The sequence below is a fragment of the Pseudophryne corroboree genome, chromosome 7, assembly GCF_028390025.1.
Source record: "Pseudophryne corroboree isolate aPseCor3 chromosome 7, aPseCor3.hap2, whole genome shotgun sequence".
Lineage (NCBI taxonomy): Eukaryota > Metazoa > Chordata > Amphibia > Anura > Myobatrachidae > Pseudophryne > Pseudophryne corroboree.
Genome location: NC_086450.1, coordinates 30,040,274 through 30,064,283, shown reverse-complemented (window position 1 = coordinate 30,064,283; position 24,010 = coordinate 30,040,274). Strand labels below are relative to the sequence as shown.

The following is a 24,010-nucleotide window of genomic DNA, read 5'->3' as shown; positions in this document are numbered from 1 at the left end:
AGTCGGTCGACACAGACCCAGACACAGGCACTGATTCCAGTGGCGACGGTGACGAATCAACCGTATTTTCTAGTAGGGCCACACGTTATATGATTTTGGCAATGAAGGAGGCGTTACATATTGCTGATACTACAGGTACCACAAAACAGGGTATCATGTGGGGTGTGAAAAAACTACCTATAGTTTTTCCTGAATCAGATGAATTAAATGAGGTGTGTGATGAAGCGTGGGTTGCCCCCGATAAAAAAAATGCTAATTTCAAAGAAGTTATTGGCTTTATACCCTTTCCCGCCAGAGGTTAGGGCGCGCTGGGAAACACCTCCTAGGGTGGACAAGGCGCTCACACGCTTATCAAAATAAGTGGCGTTACCCTCTCCTGAGACGGCCGCACTTAAAGATCCAGCAGATAGGAGGATGGAAAATATCCAAAAAAGTATATACACACATACAGGTGTTATACTACGACCAGCTATAGCGACAGCCTGGATGTGCAGTGCTGGGGTAGCTTGGTCAGAGTCCCTGATTGAAAATATTGATACCCTGGATAGGGACAATGTTTTACTGTCTTTAGAGCAAATAAAGGATGCATTTCTTTATATGCGTGATGCACAGAGGGATATCTGCACACTGGCATCACGGGTAAGTGCTATGTCCATTTCGGCCAGAAGAAGTTTATGGACGCGACAGTGGTCAGGCAATGCGGACTCAAAACGGCATATGGAAGTTTTGCCGTATAAAGGGGAGGAGTTATTTGGTGTCGGTCTATCGGATTTGGTGGCCACGGCTACAGCCGGGAAATCCACCTTTTACCTCAAGTCACTCCCCAACAGAAAAAGACACCGACTTTTCAACCGCAGCCCTTTCGTTCCTTTAAAAACAAGAGAGCAAAGGGATATTCATATCTGCCACGAGGCAGAGGAAGGGGGAAGAGACAGCAACAGGCAGCTCCTTCCCAGGAACAGAAGCCCTCCCCCGCTTCTACAAAAGCCTCAGCATGACGCTGGGGCTTCTCAAGCGGACTCGGGGGCGGTGGGGGGTCGTCTCAAGAATTTCAGCGCGCAGTGGGCTCACTCGCAGGTAGATCCCTGGATCCTGCAGATAATATCTCAGGGGTACAGGTTGGAACTAGAGACGGATCCACCTCGCCGTTTCCTGAAGTCTGCTTTACCAACGTCCCCCTCCGACAGGGTGACGGTCTTGGAAGCCATTCACAAGCTGTACTCTCAGCAGGTGATAGTCAAGGTACCCCTTTTACAACAAGGAAAGGGGTATTATTCCTCTCTATTTGTGGTACCGAAGCCGGATGGCTCGGTAAGACCTATTCTAAATCTGAAATCCTTGAACCTGTACATAAAGAAGTTCAAGATGGAGTCACTCAGAGCAGTGATAGCGAACCTGGAAGAAGGGGACTTTATGGTATCCTTGGACATCAAGGATGCGTATCTCCACGTTCCAATTTACCCCTCACACCAGGGGTACCTCAGGTTCGTCGTACAGAACTGTCACTATCAGTTTCAGATGCTGCCGTTCGGATTGTCCACGGCACCTCGGGTCTTTACCAAGGTAATGGCCGAGATGATGATTCTTCTTCGAAGAAAAGGCGTATTAATTATCCCATACTTGGACGATCTCCTAATAAGGGCAAGGTCCAGAGAACAGCTAGAGATGGGATTAGCACTGTCTCAAGAAGTGCTAAAACAGCACGGGTGGATTCTGAATATTCCAAAATCCCAGTTAATTCCGACAACACGTCTGCTGTTCCTAGGGATGATTCTGGACACGGTTCAGAAAAAGGTTTTTCTCCCGGAGGAAAAAGCCAAGGAGTTATCCGAGCTTGTCAGGAACCTCCTAAAACCAGGAAAGGTGTCTGTACATCAATGCACAAGAGTCCTGGGAAAAATGGTGGCTTCTTACGAAGCAATTCCATTCGGCAGATTCCACGCAAGAATTTTCCAGAGGGATCTGTTGGACAAATGGTCAGGGTCGCATCTTCAGATGCACCAGCGGATAACCCTGTCTCCAAGGACAAGGGTATCTCTTCTGTGGTGGTTGCAGAGTGCTCATCTATTGGAGGGCCGCAGATTCGGCATACAGGATTGGATCCTGGTGACCACGGACGCCAGCCTGAGAGGCTGGGGAGCAGTCACACAAGGAAGAAACTTCCAGGGCGTGTGGTCGAGCCTGGAAACGTCTCTTCACGTAAACATTCTGGAACTAAGAGCAATCTACAATGCTCTAAGCCAGGCAGAACCTCTGCTTCAAGGAAAACCGGTGTTGATCCAGTCGGACAACATCACGGCAGTCGCCCATGTGAACAGACAGGGCGGCACAAGAAGCAGGAGTGCAATGGCAGAAGCTGCAAGGATTCTTCGCTGGGCAGAGAATCATGTGATAGCACTGTCAGCAGTGTTCATCCCGGGAGTGGACAACTGGGAAGCAGACTTCCTCAGCAGACACGACCTTCACCCGGGAGAGTGGGGACTTCATCCAGAAGTTTTCCACATGCTGGTAACCCGTTGGGAAAGACCAATGGTGGACATGATGGCGTCTCACCTCAACAAAAAACTGGACAGGTATTGCGCCAGGTCAAGAGATCCGCAGGCAATAGCTGTGGACGCGCTGGTAACGCCTTGGGTGTACCAGTCGGTGTATGTGTTTCCTCCTCTGCCTCTCATACCAAAAGTATTGAGAATTATACGGCAAAGAGACGTAAGAACGATACTAGTGGTTCCTGATTGGCCAAGAAGGACTTGGTACCCGGAACTTCAAGAGATGATCACGGAAGATCCGTGGCCTCTACCTCTGAGAAGGGACTTGCTTCAGCAGGGTCCCTGTCTGTTTCAAGACTTACCGCGGCTGCGTTTGACGGCATGGCGGTTGAACGCCGGATCCTAAAGGAAAAAGGCATGCCGGAAGAAGTCATTCCTACTTTGATTAAAGCAAGGAAGGAAGTAACCGCGCAACATTATCACCGCATTTGGCGAAAATATGTTGCGTGGTGCGAGGATCGGAGTGCTCCGACGGAGGAATTTCAACTGGGTCGATTCCTACATTTCCTGCGATCAGGATTGTCTATGGGTCTCAAATTGGAATCTATTAAGGTTCAAATTTCGGCCCTGTCGATTTTCTTCCAAAAAGAATTGGCTTCAGTTCCTGAAGTCCAGACTTTTGTTAAGGGAGTGCTGCATATACAGCCCCCTGTGGTGCCTCCAGTGGCACCGTGGGATCTCAATGTTGTTTTGGACTTTCTCAAATCTCATTGGTTTGAACCACTAAAAACTGTGGATTTGAAATATCTCACATGGAAAGTGACCATGCTACTAGCCCTGGCTTCGGCCAGGAGAGTGTCAGAACTGGCAGCTTTATCTTACAAAAGCCCATATCTGATTTTCCATTCGGACAGGGCAGAACTGCGGACTCGTCCGCATTTTCTCCCTAAGGTGGTGTCAGCATTTCATCTGAACCAACCTATTGTAGTGCCTGCGGCTACAAGCGACTTGGAGGACTCCAAGTTGTTGGACGTTGTCAGAGCTTTAAAAATATAAATTTCAAGGACAGCTGGAGTCAGGAAATCTGACTCGCTGTTTATACTATATGCTCCCAACAAGTTGGGCGCTCCTGCGTCTAAGCAGACTATTGCTCGCTGGATTTGTAGTACGATTCAGCTTGCACATTCTGTGGCAGGCCTGCCACAGCCAAAATCGGTAAAAGCCCACTCCACAAGGAAGGTGGGTTCTTCTTGGGCGGCTGCCCGAGGGGTCTCGGCATTACAACTCTGCCGAGCGGCTACGTGGTCGGGGGAGAACACGTTTGTAAAATTCTACAAATTTGATACCCTGGCTAAGGAGGACCTGGAGTTCTCTCATTCGGTGCTGCAGAGTCATCCGCACTCTCCCGCCCGTTTGGGAGCTTTGGTATAATCCCCATGGTCCTTTCAGGAACCCCAGCATCCACTAGGACGATAGAGAAAATAAGAATTTACTTACCGATAATTCTATTTCTCGGAGTCCGTAGTGGATGCTGGGCGCCCATCCCAAGTGCGGATTATCTGCATTACTTGTACATAGTTACAAAATTCGGGTTATTATTGTTGTGAGCCATCTTTTCAGAGGCTCCGCTGTTATCATACTGTTAACTGGGTTTAGATCACAGGTTGTACGGTGTGATTGGTGTGGCTGGTATGAGTCTTACCCGGGATTCATAAATCCTTCCTTATTGTGTACGCTCGTCCGGGCACAGTACCTAACTGAGGCTTGGAGGAGGGTCATAGGGGGAGGAGCCAGTACACACCACCTGATCATAAAGCTTTACTTTTTGTGCCCTGTCTCCTGCGGAGCCGCTATTCCCCATGGTCCTTTCAGGAACCCCAGCATCCACTACGGACTCCGAGAAATAGAATTATCGGTAAGTAAATTCTTATTTTTACCGCCTTATCTGTGCGATTATCGTTCAGTGTATGACCGGCTTTACTTTTACAAATTGAAGCTAGGCTTGTATATTTATACTTCTGTGTAGCGGAGTTCTGTTCCCAACTGGATCCCTTTTATGTTCCCCTGGATATAGATGAAAAGGAGAGGTTTGACCCTACCCAATTTCAAGACTGCATCATTCAAGGCTTAAATGAAACTGGCAACGATTTAGAAGCCGTAGCAAAATTTCTTGATGCTTCTGGGGCAAAGCTCGACTACCGCCGCTATGCAGAAACACTCTTTGACATCCTGGTGGCTGGAGGGATGCTGGGTAAGTGCTGCAGGAAATGGTTATTGATCTCCACAATATGTATCCCCCCCCACCACACACCTTTTTTTTTTTTTTTTTTTCAAAACAAGGCGAGGTGCAGAGGGACATGCATGTGACACATTAAATAATTCATATGTATCTTTTCCCATACATTGAGAGCTGAAGATAGCTGTGCATTTATGTAAAGAACTGTGTGGCTTTTCAAAGCTGACAATTACTTGCACTGTAATAGTATTGCTATTTTTAAATTCTGTGGATAAGTGGTAGCTGGCGGTCTTTGTAATTGGCTGTTTAGTATATTGCCTCGTCTTATTTAATTTAGGGGTGAAGCCCAAATATTTTCTTGGTTGAAAATGAAGGATCCAATAGCCATAATATGTTGCGTCGGGTTCAGTGGACCGTTGGGCGAGTTGGGGTTGTTCCTAAAATGTATGTTCTCACATTGTGCCTATTTTACAAATGTTCTCTAAAATGATCAAATACATCTTGGTCGCATGGTCTTCTCTGTGTGTGCTAAAGCAGGGTTATTTAGAACATGGCACTCCAGCTGCTGGGGCACCACACATCCCAGCATGCCCTGCTACAGTTTTAGCACTCCCTGATAGCAAAACTGTGGCAATGCATGCTGCAGTATTTGGTTCCCTGTAAGCTGGAGGCGGCATGTTGTATTCCCATACCATAAAGCAATTTCCTTTTGAGTTGGCCGATGTGCTGCCTCTGCCTCATCATCCTGTGGATTTATCGTTGATTCTTTATGAGCATATTGTAGGTACCTAGTAAGTAACAAGTATTTATAAAGGGCAATGCCCCCTCACCCGAAAGTTTCTAAAGTATTAGCCAGGGCTAGATGGTTTATTACCCCCATAATAAGGATATGGTTACAGATTTGTGGCAAGTGATAGATGCTGATGGATACATATGGTGTATCAGTGGCTCTCCTCTCCAGTACTCACGTACTCGAACAGGTCATTAACCAAATCTAGGAGGACCTGGTATTTTAGGATATTGGGGGTCATTCCGAGTTGATCGCTCGCTGACGATTTTCGCAGTTATCAGGTAAAAAAAAGTCAAAACTGCGTATGCACCGCAATGCACAGGCGCGTCATACGGGTACAAAGAAGATCGGTGCTGGGCGATGGATTTAACGAAAATTCCATTCGCACAGCGGAACGCAAGGTGATTGACAGAAAGAGGGCGTTTATGGGTGTCACCGGACCGTTTTCTGGGAGTGTTTGGAAAAACACAGGCGTTTGCAGGGCGGGTGTCTGACATCAATTCCGGCACCAAAAAGACTGAAGTGATCGCAAGCGCTGAGTAAGTCCAGAGCTAAACAGAAACTGCACAAAATGTGTTTGCAGGCGCTCTGCTGCACAGGCGTTCGCACACTTGCAAAGCGAAAATACACTCCCCTGTGGTCGGCGACTATGCGTTTGCATGGCTGCTAAAAGTAGCTAGTGAGCGATCAACTCGGAATGACCCCCATTGTCTTAATGCGAGGACATAGAAGAGTAGAGGAAAATGTGCATAAATCAGAACAGACCCCCAGCTATGCTGATACTGTGTACCTCTAGAGAGCTGTAGAAGGAGGAGGTGTTGAGGGCCTGCTTCTGTTTAACACGAGAACTTCTCTGGAGAAGAGATGGAACACTGTCAGCCAGTCCTGGTTCCCAGGACTCCCTACTTGAGGCTTTAGCTTCCAAGCAGATTCATAAAAGAAAAATAAATCAAATTGTTACAAATAGACCAAAAATAATTTTTAATTATAATTAAAAAGAAAAGTTGAATGCGGCTTTATTAATCGCCCGCTTCTCCATGTCCGGACGGCATTAGGACATCTGGTGGCTCTTGTGCTGCTGCTGCTGCCCTTTATAAAGCAGCTTTTCTAGCTTTGCCTGGTGATGCTATCACCATAGGTAGCCAGCGGAGGCAATCACGCCGTAGTCATTGGGAATAATGTATGCATTGATACACTATGACATATGAACAGGATCAGCGCATTCCTATTCTGTATGATAGTCACTGGCAGTGTCAGGTGATGCGTCACCCAGCAGCAATTACTGTTGAGCAATCCAGGGACAGACTGAGGAGCCATTGTTTGGCCTGTTAAACTTCCTTAGTCTGCATTAATTATGTTCTTTCCTATCGGGGTTATTCTCTTGGCCAGTTATAGGGTAAGGTCTTTAGAATTAAAGGAGCATGCGATTAATGGCCCAGATAGGTACAGTGGATGCCGGGAGCTTTGGTAGTAATGATCTAAAGCAGGGATTGGCAACCTTTGGCCCTTCAGCTGTTGTTGAGTTACACATCCCAGCATGCCTTGCAACGGTTTTAGCATGACCAAATAGCAAAACTGTAGCAGGGCATGCTGGTATGTGTAGTTGCACAACAGCTGGAGGGCTAAAGGCTCCCCAATATATTTCTTGCCCATAGTGACAGGTGATGGCATTGCCACATCCCATGCACGCCATTCTGTATCGGATCACAGCGCTTATGTTCTCACGCGGTTTCTGTGTACAACAAAAATGCATGAGGGTGGTAAAGCAGATGGTAACCAGCCACGCCTGTGCTTTGTGCAGGCTTACGGCTGCACAAATCCAGGCATTTGCACCCACGTTGGCACAGGGTCCTAGTAAGACCTTTGGCATGGGTTCATTGTCCCCTAGGGAACTTTGTTCTGGCTTAGGGAACTGTATCAATAGCTGATGTTTCTTTTCTATAGCACCAGGAGGTACTCTGGCCGACGACGTGATTCGGACCGATGTCTGTGTGTTTTCAGCACAGGAAGACCTAGAGACCATGACGGCTTTTGCTCAGGTATTATATATTTTCAGATCTCAGCCTTCAGAAGGTACAGCGCTCCTGTTGTGCGCTAGCAGCACCCTCCCGCTAAGCCGCACACCCCTTTCTTTATCTCTTGCAGGTTTTTAACAAGCTAATCAGACGTTACAAGTACCTGGAGAAAGGCTTTGAAGAAGAGGTCAAAAAGGTATTTATCTGTTCAACTAGGGGCGACGCTGTAATTAGTATGTGACGGAGGTGGGCTTTCTTCACATTACGTTTGTATCTAATAGAAACCGTTTCCCAATCTTGTTCTCCAGCTGCTGCTTTTCCTGAAAGGTTTTTCCGAGTCGGAGCGGAATAAGCTGGCCATGCTTACCGGTATTCTATTGGCCAATGGGAATCTTTCCGCATCCATTCTGAACAGTCTGTACAATGAGAATTTGGTTAAAGAGGGTAAGGGTCTTTGAACTGCGATGTTACCGAATGCTTCTTGTTACGGTGCTGTGTAATGGGCTTGGGTCGGCATGGTGCATACAACCACCAGATGAGAGGCCAGTAAGAGTATAATAACCTTCATGCATATACTATCTTCCAGGCTTCCTTATAGATTTACATTGTGTGTAAATGTGCTGTGTAGAGCACTGCGGGATGATGTTCCTGTGTGGTAACTTTCACGTCTTTGGCTTATAAAGTTACACTGCCAGGTAGTACACAACTTAGTTGTACATCTCAATTAACGTTTAAAGTGTGCTCTTAAAGAACCATTAAATGTCTGCGTAACACTATCTTTGCGTTTTCAGTTACTATACATAGGGGAAGCCGCATATTGCGGGTTTACTACGATAGACCGGTGCTCGGAAAGCCGGCAGCGGGTCGAGCGCAATAGAGCTCCTTGCGGGCTCGCTGCGGGCATGACCACGCTGTTTATTCTCCCTCCACGGGTGCAGTGGACACACCAAGAGGGAGAATAGTAGTCTGTGTCCTGGCGGTCGGGATTTCAGTGCCGGTATCCCGACAGCCAGGATATCGAGCGCCTGCAGTATGATACAGCGATGCAGGATGGCTTAGCATCGACTTGTTATAATTCCGACCTCTATCCTGGCTGTACGACATCCGCCTAGTGCTTGCACGATATGGTACTGATCCCAGTAGATGTGCAAGATCTTATTCTGGACTGGCAATGCTTGCGCAAAGATGTGGGGAATCTGTCCACGGTACTGGGAAGCGCCATCCTGACGCTACAAAATAACGTGTCCTTTTTATTTACAGGGGTGTCGGCAGCATTTGCAGTAAAACTATTTAAATCATGGATCAATGAAAAAGATATTAATGCGGTAGCCGGTATGCTACGCAAAGTAAATATGGACAATAGGCTTATGGTAAGAGACTTGTTACTGGCTGAACCTCTTGTTCTCAGTCTATTGGCAACAACAAAAAAAACTAAGCACCGGCGTAGTGTAAACGGTCTGTATAATTTTTAGGAACTGTTTCCTGCAAACAAGCAGAGTCTAGAACACTTCACAAAATACTTCACCGACGCGGGCTTAAAAGAGCTGGCGGAGTACGTCCGAAACCAGCAAACCATCGGGGCTCGTAAGGAGCTGCAAAAGGAACTACAGGAAATGATGTCACGGGATGAGCCTCTTAAAGACGTAAGGACCTTAGATCATTGCAAGGTTTGTTTTTTGTGCGCAGATTGCGTCTTTATAAGGCTGTCTGCTCAACCAGTCGTTTTTGCCTTTAGATCACTTTGTACATAAAAGAAGAAATGAAAAAGAACATCTCCGAGCAGACGGTGATTGGGATCCTGTGGTCCAGTGTGATGAGCTGCGTGGAGTGGAACAAAAAGGAGGAGCTAGTGACAGAGCAAGCCATCAAACACTTGAAGGTACGTGTGAACTTAGGGGTTGTCCATGGATGGTTTAGGTTTGTGCAAATGAATGGAGACACAAACGGAAAAGCAATTGCTTTCACCATTGAACCTCCCCCATAGATGGTGTAACCATCTGTGATTGCTAACCATCAATGGCCATCACTAATGTAAACTGTTCTTGTAGGCATGATCTTCCCACATCACTTTGACAGTTCTCCTATTAACCTGTGCTGGTGTCGCTGTTTAGCCTTCTGGTTGTCTTCTGCTGTTCATTATTCATCCACTAGTGGACACTGGAAGCTGAAGACACTGGGGTATAGCTGGGTGGCTATTGGAAGCTGGCACTTAAAGAATCTTATACCCCTTTTCCACTAGAGTAGCACGGGTCGCAGCCGTGTCGCCTGACACGGCTGCGACCCGTGCTACAGCCCCTTGCAGACAGCGCTCACCAACCCGGCAATTGCCGGGTTGGTGACGCGCTAGTGACGCAGTTCTGGGAGCTCACATGATCTCCCAGCGCCGCCTTCCCTATGCTCTGTGGACGGGAGCCGTGTCGCCTCGACACGGCTCCCGTTCACACTAGACAGCTAGCCGGGTAGGATTCCTGGATCACTTGGTCTGGGAATTTGCCGGGGGACCCGTTTCCACTAGGGAAAAACACGGGTAAATGCGCGCCCCCGCGCATTTATCAGTGTTTTAAGGAGCTAGTGGAAAAGGGGTGTAAGTGTGTAGACTCCTCCCCTTCTATCCCCCATCAGCCCTCCGTTTTAGAATTGTGCCGAGGGAGCCGGTCACGCTAGGGTGGCTTTTTTTGATTGGTGGCTGGTCATACTGTCCCTGATCAGGAGTCTGACATGGTCTTCCTGTTTGGAGGGAGACTTGTGCTCAGAAATCTAGTAAGATGCATCAACTGAGGAACTGTAGGCCAATGGTTGTACGACGCTCCTTATCTATCAAAGAAGATGGCGCGGAGTTCCAAAAAGTAAACCCGTTAAAAGGTTGATTGATGCAGCAGTACATACTATTAATGTGTTTGTTGTTTTCTAAAATCTCTAGCTTTAGTACTCAAAAGGAAGTCTCTTAACTGGCTCATGTTATTCCAAAACATGCTGCATAATTGTGTTTTTTGTTTTTTTAATGATTGAATTAGGTTAAGAACTTTATACAACATAATTTATCAAAAATAATCAGTTCACACTGATGGCCAATATATTGGACCATCGCTGTGCTAGGCTGTCCGGTCAGCAGCGATCGGCTACACGACAAGCACTTGGGGAAATTAACCAGAAAGTAGAGGGGCTGTGAAGTCCCTCTGTAGAGTGGCAGCTGCAGGAAGTTCTCTTCCTGCAGCTGCACAGTGGGCTTTCTAACAGGTTGCATCATATGCAACTATATCAGGGAAAAGCCCAGCTCTTCCCTCAACCATTTTAAGAAGGGAAGGATCAGCACTGTATGATTGTCCCAACAAGCTGTTTATTTACGGCAAGAAGGTTTTTCCAAAGGACTTAATACAGTGACACGTGCATCATTTAAATACCTGAATATGTGCCAAGAGATGAATAATCACATTCTGAAATCACACCTGTCCTCCAGGTGCGTGTGTGTACAAATTCCTCTTGCAGCATTATCCATAAAGTGACAGCCTAATGAACAGGTCCCTCCATCCTTTTATTTCTGCTCCCTCTCAATCCACTACTCTGATCCTTTTGTGTTTGTTGGGTCACTCATTTACTTGTGTCCTCTCACTGTTTGCATTAATTGTTTATAACTTTGTCATCTTCCCTGTACACCGATATGGACACTAGGTGGCGCCATTATAATAAAACATGATCTTCTTTCCAGCAATACAGCCCTCTACTTGCTGCCTTTACCACACAAGGTCAGTCTGAGCTGACTTTGCTGCTGAAAATTCAGGAGTATTGTTATGACAACATTCACTTCATGAAATCGTTCCAGAAAATCGTGGTGCTTTTCTATAAAGGTAAGTGTGTAGACTTCTGCACAGATTTCTATCTATCTATCTATCTATCTATCTATCTATCTATCTATCTATCTATCTATCTATCTATCTATCTATCTATCTATCACTGAGCAACATCCCCAAACTGGTAATTTCAATTTTAAACTTGTCATTTATTTTGTACAGTCTGGACATGGCTACTAATAACAAATGCACAGACAAAATTCTTAAAGCTATGTGTGCAAATGCTAGGAGCTTAGGAGACAAAATTCCAGAGCTAATTGCGATATGACAAGGGATAACCTGGATTTTGTGGCAATTAGAGTCATGGTGCAATGAAAATCATGACTGGGACATAGCTATAGCATGATACAATTTATTTAGGAAGAAAGAATAGGAGGAGGGGTAGCAATGTATGTGAAAAAAAGCATAAATGCTACTTTAATACAAAATATTGAAGACAAAACTGAGGCCCTTTGGGTCACCATAGAAACCGGGGAAAAGGACATTATTCGCATTGGGGTGATCTATAGACCACCAGACATGGGGCAGGATTTGGACAGGAACCTATTGTTGGACATCACTAAAATGGCTTTAAAGGGAGAAGTCATAATCATGGGAGACTTTAATTTACCTGATGTAAATTGGGAGGGGTCTTTTGCAAGTTCAGCTACAAGTGGCAAATTTCTACATTCCTTACAGGGAGCATCTCTCAAGCAATTGGTGACGGAGCCCATTCGCAAAGATTCAATATTAGATTTAATTCTAACAAATGGTGATGGGATATCCGACATATATGTGGGTGAGCACCTGGGATCCAGTGATCATCAAGCAGTATGGTTTAGTATAAAGACAGGATCCAACTCCTGTCACACACAAACAAAGGTGTTGGATTTTAGAAATGCTGACTTTGCAAAAATGGGGAGATGTTTAAGTGATTCATTGGTGGACTGGTGGAACTTGGAAGGAGTGCAGAAGAGGTGGGAAAAACTGAAAAGTGCAATACTAAGTGCAACTGATCTTTGTATCAAAAGGGTTAGGAAAAGCACCAGGACAAGGAAGCCAGCGTGGTTCACAAAAGTAGCAACTAGTGTGAAAGCAAAAAAGATGGCTTTTAGGAAATACAAACAGACTCAAAATAATAACAAAGAGGTGTATCTTGACAGACGGAAGGATGCTAAGAAAGTGATCAGACGTGCAAAGGCAGAAGCTGAGGAGAAAATGGCCCAGTCAGTGGATAAAGGGGGCAAAACTTTTTTAAGTATATAAGTGAAAGGAGAAAATCAAATGGAGGAATAATAAGACTTAAGACAGAGAGTGAGCATTTGGTGGACGGTGACCAGGCAATAGCAGATCACCTAAATAATAATTTTTGCTCAGTGTTTACTACAGACAAAGGGATGGGGCCACAGTTAAGTCGCAAGGAACAGAGGAGAAGGTCCTAACAGAACTTTCACAACTAAAAGTGGATAAATCAATGGGACCAGATGGGATACACCCAAGGATACTCAAAGAGCTAAAAGATGTGCTGGTTAAACCTTTAACAGAATTATTTAACCAGTCACTAAATACAGGTGCTATTCCATAGGACTTGAAAAGAGCAAATGTAGTTCCACTGCACAAAAGTGGAAGTAAGGAAGAAGCAAGTAACTACAGACCAGTAAGCCTTACATCAGTAGTAGGGAAAGTAATGGAAAAACTATTAAAAGAAAGAGTTGTGGAATATCTTAAATCAAACCACTTACAGGATCCAAAACAGCATGGATTTACTGGTGGGAGATCATGCCAAACAAATCTTATTTACTTTTTTGACTCTGTGACGAAAATAATAGATCTAGGGGGAGCTGTAGATGTAGCATATCTAGACTTTAGTAAGGCATTTGATACTGTCCCACATCGCAGACTGCTAAATAAACTTGAAAGCGTAGGGGTGGATTATAAAACCGTTAAATGGATAAGAACCTGGTTGCAGGGTAGGAAACAGACAGTTGTAGTTAATGGAGAGCAATCTATGGAGGGAAATGTTACCAGTGGAGTACCCCAGGGATCTGTACTTGGTCCAGTTCTCTTTAATATCTTTGTTGGTGACATTGCAGATGGTATTGAAGGAAAGGTATGCCTTTTTGCAGATGATACAAAGATATGCAACAGGGTAGACACACCGGGAGGGGTAAAACAAATGATTAATGACCTAGGTAGGCTTGAGAAATGGTCAAGAACGTGGCAACTACAGTTTAATGCTAAAAAATGCAAAATCATGTACTTGGGTCTCAAAAACCCAAAGGCTAAATATAGTATCAAGGGTACTATAATGGAAACTACTGAGGAGGAAAGGGATTTAGGAGTCACTATTTCAAGTGACTTGAAGGCAGGAAAGCAATGCAAGAAAGCAATGAGAAAGGCTAGTCAGATGCTTGGTTGCATAGGGAGAGGAATCAGTAGTAGGAAAAAAGAAGTGATAATGCCACTGTATAGGTCATTGGTGCGGCCCCATCTGGAATACTGTGTCCAGTTCTGGAGACCATGGGGGAGATGAACTATGCCTGAAAATTGATAAATATCACTGTGATAAAGCACCAGCCAATCGGCTCCTAACTACCATGTCACAGGCTGTGTTTGAAAAATGACAGTTAGGAGCCGATTGGCTGGTGCTTTATCACAGTGATATTTATCACTTTTCAAGCTTAGTACATCTGACCCCATATCTCCAGAAGGATATAAATACATTAGAGAGTGTACAAAGAAGGGCAACTAAAATGGTGCATGGCCTACATCACAAAACGTACCCGGAAAGGCTAAAAGATCTTAACATGTATAGTTTGGAGGAGAGACGGGAAAGGGGGGACATGATAAAAACTTTCAAATATATCAAGGGTCTTAACAAAGTTCAGGAGGGAAACATTCTTCAAAGGAAGAGAAATATTAGAACATGAGGACATACACTGAGACTGGAGGGGGGGGGAGGTTCAGGGGAAAAATTACTTCACAGAAAGGGTAGTGGATGAGTGGAATAGTCTCCCATCAGAGGTGGTAGAGGCTAAGACTGTAGAGCAATTTAAACATGCTTGGGACAGGCATATGAATATCCTTACAAAGAATTAAGGTTCAAAAAGGGTTGAGATTGCCTAAAGGATAAAAAAAAAAAGGGACAGACTAGATGGGCCAAGTTCTTATCTGCCGTCAAATTCTATGTTTCTAGGATTTTATTTGGTTGTTAGTCTTTTGGGATAGCGTATTGCAAATTAGGTAGCTAAATGTATTGGCTTTATGCTAGATCTATAGTCTTAGAGATGCACTACCAATTAGAATATCTTACAAAAATGATCCTGCCCATTGGACTTTGAATTATATGTGAAGGTGGAATATACTAGGGAGGACCTATTGCAAGCATCGGTTGAGATATTATCGGTTGAGATATTACACCTGGTAATGAGATGGAGAAAATGTAGCCTTAATGAATAGTCGCTCTTCCTTAACAATAACCTGGTTTGGATAATGTTGGGACAAGGTTGCTGTACTGCAGCTGTTCTCTCCATAGTGTGTACATTAAATGTGCAGAGCTTATACATAATACATGCTGCATATTGATCTGTGTATGTGCTGGCTAATATATGTATATTTCCTCCAGCTGAAGTCCTAAGTGAAGAGCCAATTTTGAAGTGGTACAAAGACGCACATGTTGCAAAAGGAAAGAGTGTGTTCCTGGACCAGATGAAAAAATTTGTGGAATGGCTTAAAAACGCGGAGGAAGGTATGTTCTTTCTTAAATTTGTTACATTGCATCTCTGTAATGTACGTGAACGGTATCGCCCAGTTGATTTTATGTGGACTAGCAGCAATGCCCAGCGTTGGCTGGCTTTTATTGAGTCTTTCTTTCTTTCTTTCTTTCTTTCTTTCTTTCTTTCTTTCTTTCTTTCTTTCTTTCTTTCTTTCTTTCTTTCTTTCTTTCTTTCTTTCTTTCTTTCTTTCTTTCTTTCTTTCTTTCTTTCTTTCATTTTATTATATAGAAGACATAGCAAATCCTGCAAGTTTCGTGGCAGTTTCCAGTTACTATAGCATGTCAGGACAGTCTAGTCCTGTATTTTCAGGACTTTTCTTTTAGAGCTTAATGGGGAAAAAAATGCTTTAATCCCTTATGTTGGGACATAGGAAGTCTGAACATGTTTCTTCCATGAGTTCTGCCTGGTAGCTTTCTCTAGTTGCAGTAGGTACCTACAGGATGAGGTACTATCTGGAGTTTATACATGTCCCACGTATATTGGGGTAACTTTGTGGTGCAGATTCTGAATATAAAGGAAAGTATTTTTTTTTAGAACTGGCTCCAGTTTTTAAGATAATTGATACCTACAATTAATAGGGCATTTAGCCATAACACGTGCATATGGGAACCTACCTTGACATTCTAGGTGAGCCACGCGAATATGCTAGGTGTTCACTTTGCTATCATTCTAAAATACAACCCCACCTCCCAATATACAAGTGATCCTCCACTGTCGGTTGAGCGGTTCGCAGTGTCTTGTCCATGCAGCTCAAAAATTAGACCCAATCTAGCAAAACTGATGTTCTTGAACTGGGCAACACCAAAATACCTAATTCATTCAAAATGCCTTGCCAAAACAATTTTTTTTTTTTTTTTTTTGTGGGGGTTGCGTTATATATGCGGTTCTATAGTATTGTATGAGGTTTTCTGATGGCATTTAGTAGCATTTTCTCTTACGGGACCGCTTTGCAAATATTGACTAACATTGAGCTCTTGGGGATGAATTGAATTGGCCCCATTATTTTAGCGGGGGTGAAACGGAGGTATCCTCGAGCTGTAATACCTCAGGCTATTCAGTTAGAGGCCCATTTTCTCGTCTATCTAAATTAACCTGTTTTCGTTTAAAACACATAGGGCTATATTCAATTAAAGTCAGATCCATTCTGACATTCTGTCGGATTTGGCTGTTCCTGACCATCTCAATCCAACTTTAAAAACAGTCTGATTGGGAGGAGGAGACGGGGAGAGCAGCGGCCACAGCAGCGTAGCGCAGTAGCAGGAGTATGTGGCACCAAGCGGGACCTCTCTTGCTGGAGCCGGGTGGACGCTGCCGTGAGCGGCGGCGGTGCCTGATGCTCCTGAAACCGCTGCTGTAGCCGCGGCTCTCCCCCGTCTCTTCCTCCTCAGCTCCCTCATCTCAATCAAACTTTTTTTTAAAGTCTGATTGAGATGGTCGGCAAGGGGGCCAAAACCTGTCTGATTTGTCCCTGTTTCTGACAGATGCACGCGGATCGGCAGCTGTTCCTTTTTTAGGCTGGAAGGGGTTCCGACCTATTCAATATTTCCAAAATTATCCAACAAGTCAGATAATTTGGGGGTTTATTAAATAGGTCGGAACCCATGCCATTTCTAAATATGAGAAAATATGGTCCCCTTGGAATACTTCTGTATACTCCTCCCCTTGCGCTATGAGTACTGCGCCTTGTGGGCGGTGTGGGTCCTAGGTTCATACAAAGCCAGGTTGTGATATTAATCATTACTCCATATACCTCACCTATTGTATTGTAGTACTGCTCCTTGATGGGTTTTTTTTTCTTTCTCTTTCTTCCTTTCTTATTTCTCTAACGTCCTAGTGGATGCTGGGGACTCCGTCAGGACCAAGGGGATTAGCGGCTCCACAGGAGACGGGGCACAAAAGTAAGCTTTTAGGATCACATGGTGTGTACTGGCTCCTCCCCCTATGACCCTCCTCCAAGCCTCAGTTTGGTTTTTGTGCCCGTCCGAGCAGGGTGCAAGCTAGGTGGCTCTCTTAAAGAGTTGCTTAGAAAAAGTTTTTAGGTTCTTTATTTTCAGTGAGTCCTGCTGGCAACAGGCTCACTGCATCGAGGGACTTAGGGGAGAGAAGTGAACTCACCTGCGTGCAGGATGGATTGGCTTCTTAGGCTACTGGACACCATTAGCTCCAGAGGGAGTCGGAACACAGGTCTCGCCCTGGGGTTCGTCCCGGAGCCGCGCCGCCGACCCCCCTTGCAGATGCTGAAGATTGAAGAGGTCCGGAACCAGGCGGCAGAAGACTTTCAGTCTTCATCAGGTAGCGCACAGCACTGCAGCTGTGCGCCATTGTTGTCAGCACACTTCACACAGCAGTCACGGAGGGTGCAGGGCGCGGGGGGGGGCGCCCTGGGCAGCAATGTATAATACCTGTATGGCGAAAAATACATCACATATAGCCCTTGAGGCTATATGGATGTATTTAACCCCTGCCAGATATCACAAACTCCGGAGAAGAAGCCCGCCGAAAAGGGGGCGGGGCCTATTCTCCTCAGCACACAGCGCCATTTTCCCTCACAGAAATGCTGGTGGGAAGGCTCCCATGCTCTCCCCTGCACTGCACTACAGAAACAGGGTTAAAACAGAGAGGGGGGGGCACTGATTTGGCGATATGAATATATATTAAATGCTATAAGGGAGGAACACTTATATAAAGGTTGTCCCTGTATAATTATAGCGTTTTGGTGTGTGCTGGCAAACTCTCCCTCTGTCTCCCCAAAGGGCTAGTGGGTCCTGTCCTCTATCAGAGCATTCCCTATGTGTGTGCTGTATGTCGGTACGTGTGTGTCGACATGTATGAGGAAAATGTTGGTGAGGAGGCGGAGCAAATTGCCTGTAATGGTGATGTCACTCTCTAGGGAGTCGACACCGGAATGGATGGCTTATTTATGGAATTACGTGATAATGTCAACACGCTGCAAGCCGGTTGACGACATGAGACGGCCGGCGAACAAATTAGTACCTGTCCAGGCGTCTAAAACACCGTCAGGGGCTGTAAAACGCCCATTTACCTCAGTCGGTCGACACAGACCCAGACACGGACACTGATTTCAGTGTCGACGGTGAAGAAACAAACGTATTTTCCTTTAGGGCCACACGTTAAGGGCAATGAAGGAGGTGTTACATATTTCTGATACTACAAGTACCACAAAAAAGGGTATGATGTAGGATGTGAAAAAACTACCTGTAGTTTTTCCTGAATCAGATAAATTAAATGAAGTGTGTGATGATGCGTGGGTTTCCCCCGATAGAAAATTATTGGCGGTATACCCTTTCCCGCCAGAAGTTAGGGCGCGTTGGGAAACACCCCTTAGGGGTGGATAAGGCGCTCACATGCTTATCAGAACAAGTGGCGGTACCATCTACAGATAGGGCCGTACTTAAGGAGCCAGCTGATAGGAGGCTGGAAAATATCCTAAAAAGTATACACACACATGCTGGTGTTATACTGCGACCAGCGATCGCCTCAGCCTGGATGTGCAGAGCTGAGGTGGCTGGGTCGGATTCCCTGACTAAAAATATTGATACCCTTGACAGGGACAGTATTTTATTGACTATAGAGCATTTAAAGGATGCATTTCTATATATGCGAGATGCGCAGAGGGATATTTGCACTCTGGCATCAAGAGTAAATGCGATGTCCATATCTGCAAGAAGAGGTTTATGGACACGACAGTGGTCAGGTGATGCAGATTCCAAACGGCACAAAGATGTATTGCCGTATAAAGGGGAGGAGTTATTTGGAGTCGGTCCATGGGACCTGGTGGCCACGGCAACTGCTGGAAAATCCACAGTTTTTTACCCTAAGTCACATCTCTGCAGAAAAAGACACCGTCTTTTCAGCCTCAGTCCTTTCGTCCCTATAAGAGTCATATCTGCCCAGGGATAGAGGAAAGGGAAGAAGACTGCAGCAGGCAGCCCATTCCCAGGAACAGAAGCCCTCCAACGCTTCTACCAAGTTCTCAGCATGACGCTGGGACAGTACAGGACCCCTGGATCCTACAAGTAGTATCCAAGGGGTACAGATTGGAATGTCGAGACGTTTCCCCCTCGCAGGTTCCTGTAGTCTGCTGTACCAATGTCTCCCTCCGACAGGGAGGCAGTATTGAAAACAATTCACAAGCTGTATTCCCAGCAGGTGATAATCACAGTACCCCTCCTACAACAAGGAAAGGGGTATTATTCCACACTATATGGTGGTACTGAAGCCAGAAGGCTAGGTGAGACCTATTCTAAATCTGAAATATTTGAACACTTACAAAAGTTCAAATCCAGATGGAGTCACTCAGAGCAGTGATAGCGAAGGGAAGAAGGGGACTATATGGTGTCCCGGGACATCAGGGATGCTTACCTCCATGTCCCAAAATTTGCCTTTTCTCACCGAGGGTACCTCAGGTTTGTGGTACAGAACTGTCACTATCAGTTTCAGACGATGCCGTTGGATTGTCCAAGGCACCCCGGGTCCTTACCAAGGTAATGACCGAAATGAGGATTCGTCTTCAAAGAAAATGGACGACCTCCTGATAAGAACAAGGTCCAGAGAACAGTTGGAGGTCGGAGTAGCACTATCTCAAGTAGTTCTACGACAACACGGGTGGATTCTAAATATTCCAAAACCGCAGTTGTTCCGACGACACGTCTGCTGGTCCTAGGGATGATTCTGGACACAGTCCAGAAAAAGGTGTTTCTCCCAGAGGAGAAAGCCAGGGAGTTATCCGAGCTAATCGGGATCCTCCTAAAACCAGGAAAAGTGTCAGTGCATCATTGCACAAGAGTCCTGGTAAAAATGGTGGCTTATTACGAAGCGATTCCATTCGGCAGATTTCACGCAAGAACTCTTCAGTGGGATCTGCTGGACAAATGGTCCGGATCGCATCTTCAGATGCATCAGCGGATAACCCTATATCCAAGGACAAGGGTGTCTCTCCTGTGGTGATTACAGAGTGCTCATTTCTAGAGGGCCGCAGATTCGGCATTCAGGATTGGATGCTGGTGACCACGGAGGCCAGCCTGAGAGGCTGGAGAGCAGTCACACAGGGAAAAAATTTCCAGGGAGTGTGATCAAGTCTGGAGAATTCTCTCCACATAAAACTGGAGCTAAGAGCAAATTTATAATGCTCTAAACTTAGCAAGACCTCTGCTTCAAGGTCAGCCGGTATTGATTCAGTGGGATAACATCACGGCAGTCGCCCACGTAAACAGAAAGGGCGGCACAAGAAGCAGGGGGCAGTGGCAAAACTGCAAGGATTTTTCGCTAGGCGGAAAATCATGTGATAGCACTGTCAGCAGTGTTCATTCCGGGAGTGGACGACTGGGAAGCAGACTTCCTCAGCAGGCACGACCTCCACCCAGGAGAGTGGGTACTTCATCGGGAAGTTTTCCGCATGATTGTGAACCGTTGGGAAAGACCAAAGGTGGACATGATGGCGTCCCGCCCGAACAAAAAACGGGACAGGTATTGCGCCAGGTCACGAGACCTTCAGGCGATAGCTATGGATGTCCTGGTAACACCGTGGGTGTTAGTCGGTGTATGTGTTCCCTCCTCTGCTTCTCATAACCAAGGTATTGAGAATTATAAGACGTAGAGGAGTAAGAACTATACTCGTGGCTCCGGATTGGCCAAGAGGGACTTGGTACCCGGAACTTTAAGAGATGCTCACAGAGGACTAATGGCCTCGGGAGCTAAGAAGGGACTTGCTTCAGCAAGTACCATGTCTGTTCCAAGACTTACCGCGGCTGCGTTTGACGGCATGGCGGTTGAACGCCGGATCCTAAGGGAAAAGGCATTCCGGAAGAGGTCATACCTACCCTGGTCAAAGCCAGGAAGGAGGTGACCGCACAACGTTATCACCACATGTGGTGAAAATATGTTGCGTGAGTGAGGCCAGGAAGGCCCCACGAAGAAATTTCAACTCGGTCGATTTCTGCACTTCCTGCAAACAGGAGTGTCTATGAGCCTCAAATTGGGGTCCATTAAGGTTCAAGTTTCGGCCCTGTAGATTTTCTTCCAGAAAAAATTGGCTTCAGTTCCTGAAGTCCAGACATTTGTCAAGGGAGTATTGCATATACAGCCCTTTTTGTGCCTCCAGTGGCACCGTGGGATCTCAATGTAGTGTTGGGATTCCTCAAATCATATTGGTTTGAACCGCTCAAATCTGTGGATTTGAAATATCTCACATGGAAAGTTACCATGCTGTTGGCCCTGGCCTCGGCCAGGCGAGTGTCAGAATTGGCGGCTTTGTCTTACAGAAGCCCATATTTGATTTTCCATTCGGACAGGGCAGAACTGCGGACTCGTCCCCAGTTTCTTCCTAAGGTGGTGTCAGCGTTTCACCTGAAACAACCTATTGTGGTGCCTGCGGCTACTAGGGACTTGGAGGACTCCAAGTTGCTAGACGTTGTCAGGGCCCTGAAAATATATATATATATATATATATATATATATATATATATATATATATATATATATATATATATATATATATATATATATATATATATATATATATATAATTCCAGGACGGCGGGAGTCAGAAAGTCTGACTTGCTGTTTATATTGTATGCACCCAAAAAGCTGGGTGCTCCTGCTTCTAAGCAGACTATTGCTCGTTGGATTTGTAGTACAATTCAGCTTGCACATTCTGTGGCAGGCCTGCCACAGCCAAAATCTGTAAATGCCCATTCCACAAGGAAGGTGGGCTCATCTTGGGCGGCTGCCCGAGGGGTCTCGGCTTTACAACTTTGCCGAGCAGCTACGTGGTCAGGGGGGAACACGTTTGTAAAATTCTACAAATTTGATACCCTGGCTGAGGAGGACCTGGAGTTCTCTCATTCGGTGCTGCAGAGTCATCCGCACTCTCCCGCCCGTTTGGGAGCTTTGGTATAATCCCCATGGTCCTGACGGAGTCCCCAGCATCCACTAGGACGTTAGAGAAAATAAGAATTTACTTACCGATAATTCTATTTCTCGTAGTCCGTAGTGGATGCTGGGCGCCCATCCCAAGTGCGGATTGTCTGCAATACTTGTACATAGTTATTGTTACAAAAATCGGGTTATTATTGTTGTGAGCCATCTTTTTAGAGGCTACTTCGTTGTTATCATACTGTTAACTGGGTTCAAATCACAAGTTGTACGGTGTGATTGGTGTGGCTGGTATGAGTCTTACCCGGGATTCAAGATCCTTCCTTATTGTGTACGCTCGTCCGGGCACAGTACCTAACTGAGGCTTGGAGGAGGGTCATAGGGGGAGGAGCCAGTACACACCATGTGATCCTAAAAGCTTACTTTTGTGCCCTGTCTCCTGTGGAGCCGCTAATCCCCTTGGTCCTGACGGAGTCCCCAGCATCCACTACGGACTACGAGAAATAGAATTATCGGTAAGTAAATTCTTATTTTTTTATGTTCTAGAAATTTCTGTAGGCTATGTTACGGCCTACTAGTTGGAGTTGTAATTGGTAAATAATTGGAGAAAATTTAAAATGTCTAATATGCGATTTATGATCTGTTTACAGACATTAGATTTTCCTTGCACTGTGAGCTACGTAATAGTATGGGAGAAATTGTACATGTGACGGAATGTATCTTACTTTTGGAGTTCACATATGCTATAAACTGTTGCATTGCTTGTACTGAACTATCCGATGTCCCATGTCTAATGATATGTCTGTATTGGTGATCCTTTTTCGAATAAACAAACTCTATTTAAAAAAAAAATAGGTCTGAACCCCTTCAGACCTAAAAAAGTAAAACTGCCGTCTTTCCGACAGACGGCAGCTTTCGACTGCAATTGAATCTGGGATAAGTTCCTGGACCTACAGTATATGGTAACACTGTGGTGCCTGAAAACAGGCTAATTACCAGGGTTGTTGTTGTGTGGTGTGTGTGTGTGTGTGTTTTGTTTTGTTTTTTTCCCCTTTTTCTTTCCGTCTATTCAGATGCAAAAATAATTCCCAGTTAATTGCAGGCTAATTGAATCGCCCTTGGAGCTCAATTATCCCCCTGTACTGTGGCTAATTGAATTCCCCCTTATACTGATATAAATGCTCTCCTTGTGATGGTTTATAGGTTAGTTTGGACCTGTGTAAAAGGTCAGCGTGAGGCTGTAACTAGGAACCGCTCTCCTATTAATAGAACTCCTTCGTTTTTATTTCTGCAGAGTCTGAGTCGGATACTGAAGAGGGCGATTGAATTGTTGATGGTGTTGTCAGTAAGCAAACACAGGAGCTGTAGATAAAATGTCATTATCAATTATGTGTGTTTCCGGTTATTACATCCTACCTCCTGTATCAAGCATGATATAAGGGCTGTCATCACTTACACTATATTTTATCCTCTTTTTTTTTTTTTTTTTTCATTTTCATTTTTTTTTTCTCTCTCCATCTTACGGTCGCCATGTTTTTTTTTGTGTAACAAAACCAAGCAACCATGATTTAAGCAGCCACGCTCAGCCTAGGTTCATGTCATCAATTTTTGTTTACCCACTACCTCCTGTATTTTCTACTGTTATAATGTAATTTAAGGCCTTTCAAATTGTAACAATTCGTTTTATCCCCTGGTTTTCTATTAAAAATGAAGTTTAAAATCTCTGATTTGGTATATTTGTTATGGAAAATATTTGCAAATTAAACGCCATATTCGACGACAAAGCTCTGACTTTTTTTTCTTTGCCGGTGGGCGTGGGGTGTTTGTATACAGGTGACTTATTTGTGTTGTGTGACCTCCTGGACTGTGGGCCTAATTCAGACCTGATCGTTGCAGCAAAATTGTTCTCTAATGGCCAAAACCATGTGCACTGCAGGGGGGGCAGATGTAACATGTGCAGAGAGAGTTAGATTTGGGTTGGGT

At 45.2% G+C, this 24,010-nt stretch overlaps 1 protein-coding gene across 2 annotated transcripts in view; it reads left to right on the top strand.

Annotated features, from left to right (window-relative positions):
- Window positions 1-23,751, top strand: part of BZW1 (basic leucine zipper and W2 domains 1) — a 29,093-nt gene extending 5,342 nt beyond the window's left edge. The window contains exons 3-12 of one of the 2 annotated variants that reach the window (XM_063932850.1): window positions 4,564-4,740; window positions 7,460-7,554; window positions 7,661-7,726; window positions 7,839-7,974; window positions 8,791-8,900; window positions 9,003-9,173; window positions 9,266-9,409; window positions 11,237-11,375; window positions 14,983-15,105; window positions 23,322-23,751. In XM_063932850.1, coding sequence (XP_063788920.1) covers window positions 4,564-4,740; window positions 7,460-7,554; window positions 7,661-7,726; window positions 7,839-7,974; window positions 8,791-8,900; window positions 9,003-9,173; window positions 9,266-9,409; window positions 11,237-11,375; window positions 14,983-15,105; window positions 23,322-23,353 — 1,193 coding nt within the window. In that variant the 3' untranslated portion in view covers window positions 23,354-23,751. Of the gene's footprint in view, window positions 1-4,563; window positions 4,747-7,459; window positions 7,555-7,660; window positions 7,727-7,838; window positions 7,975-8,790; window positions 8,901-9,002; window positions 9,174-9,265; window positions 9,410-11,236; window positions 11,376-14,982; window positions 15,106-23,321 lie in introns of those variants that run through there. The other variant, XM_063932851.1, reaches the window with a different exon arrangement.
- The last annotated feature ends 259 nt before the right edge of the window (window positions 23,752-24,010 follow it).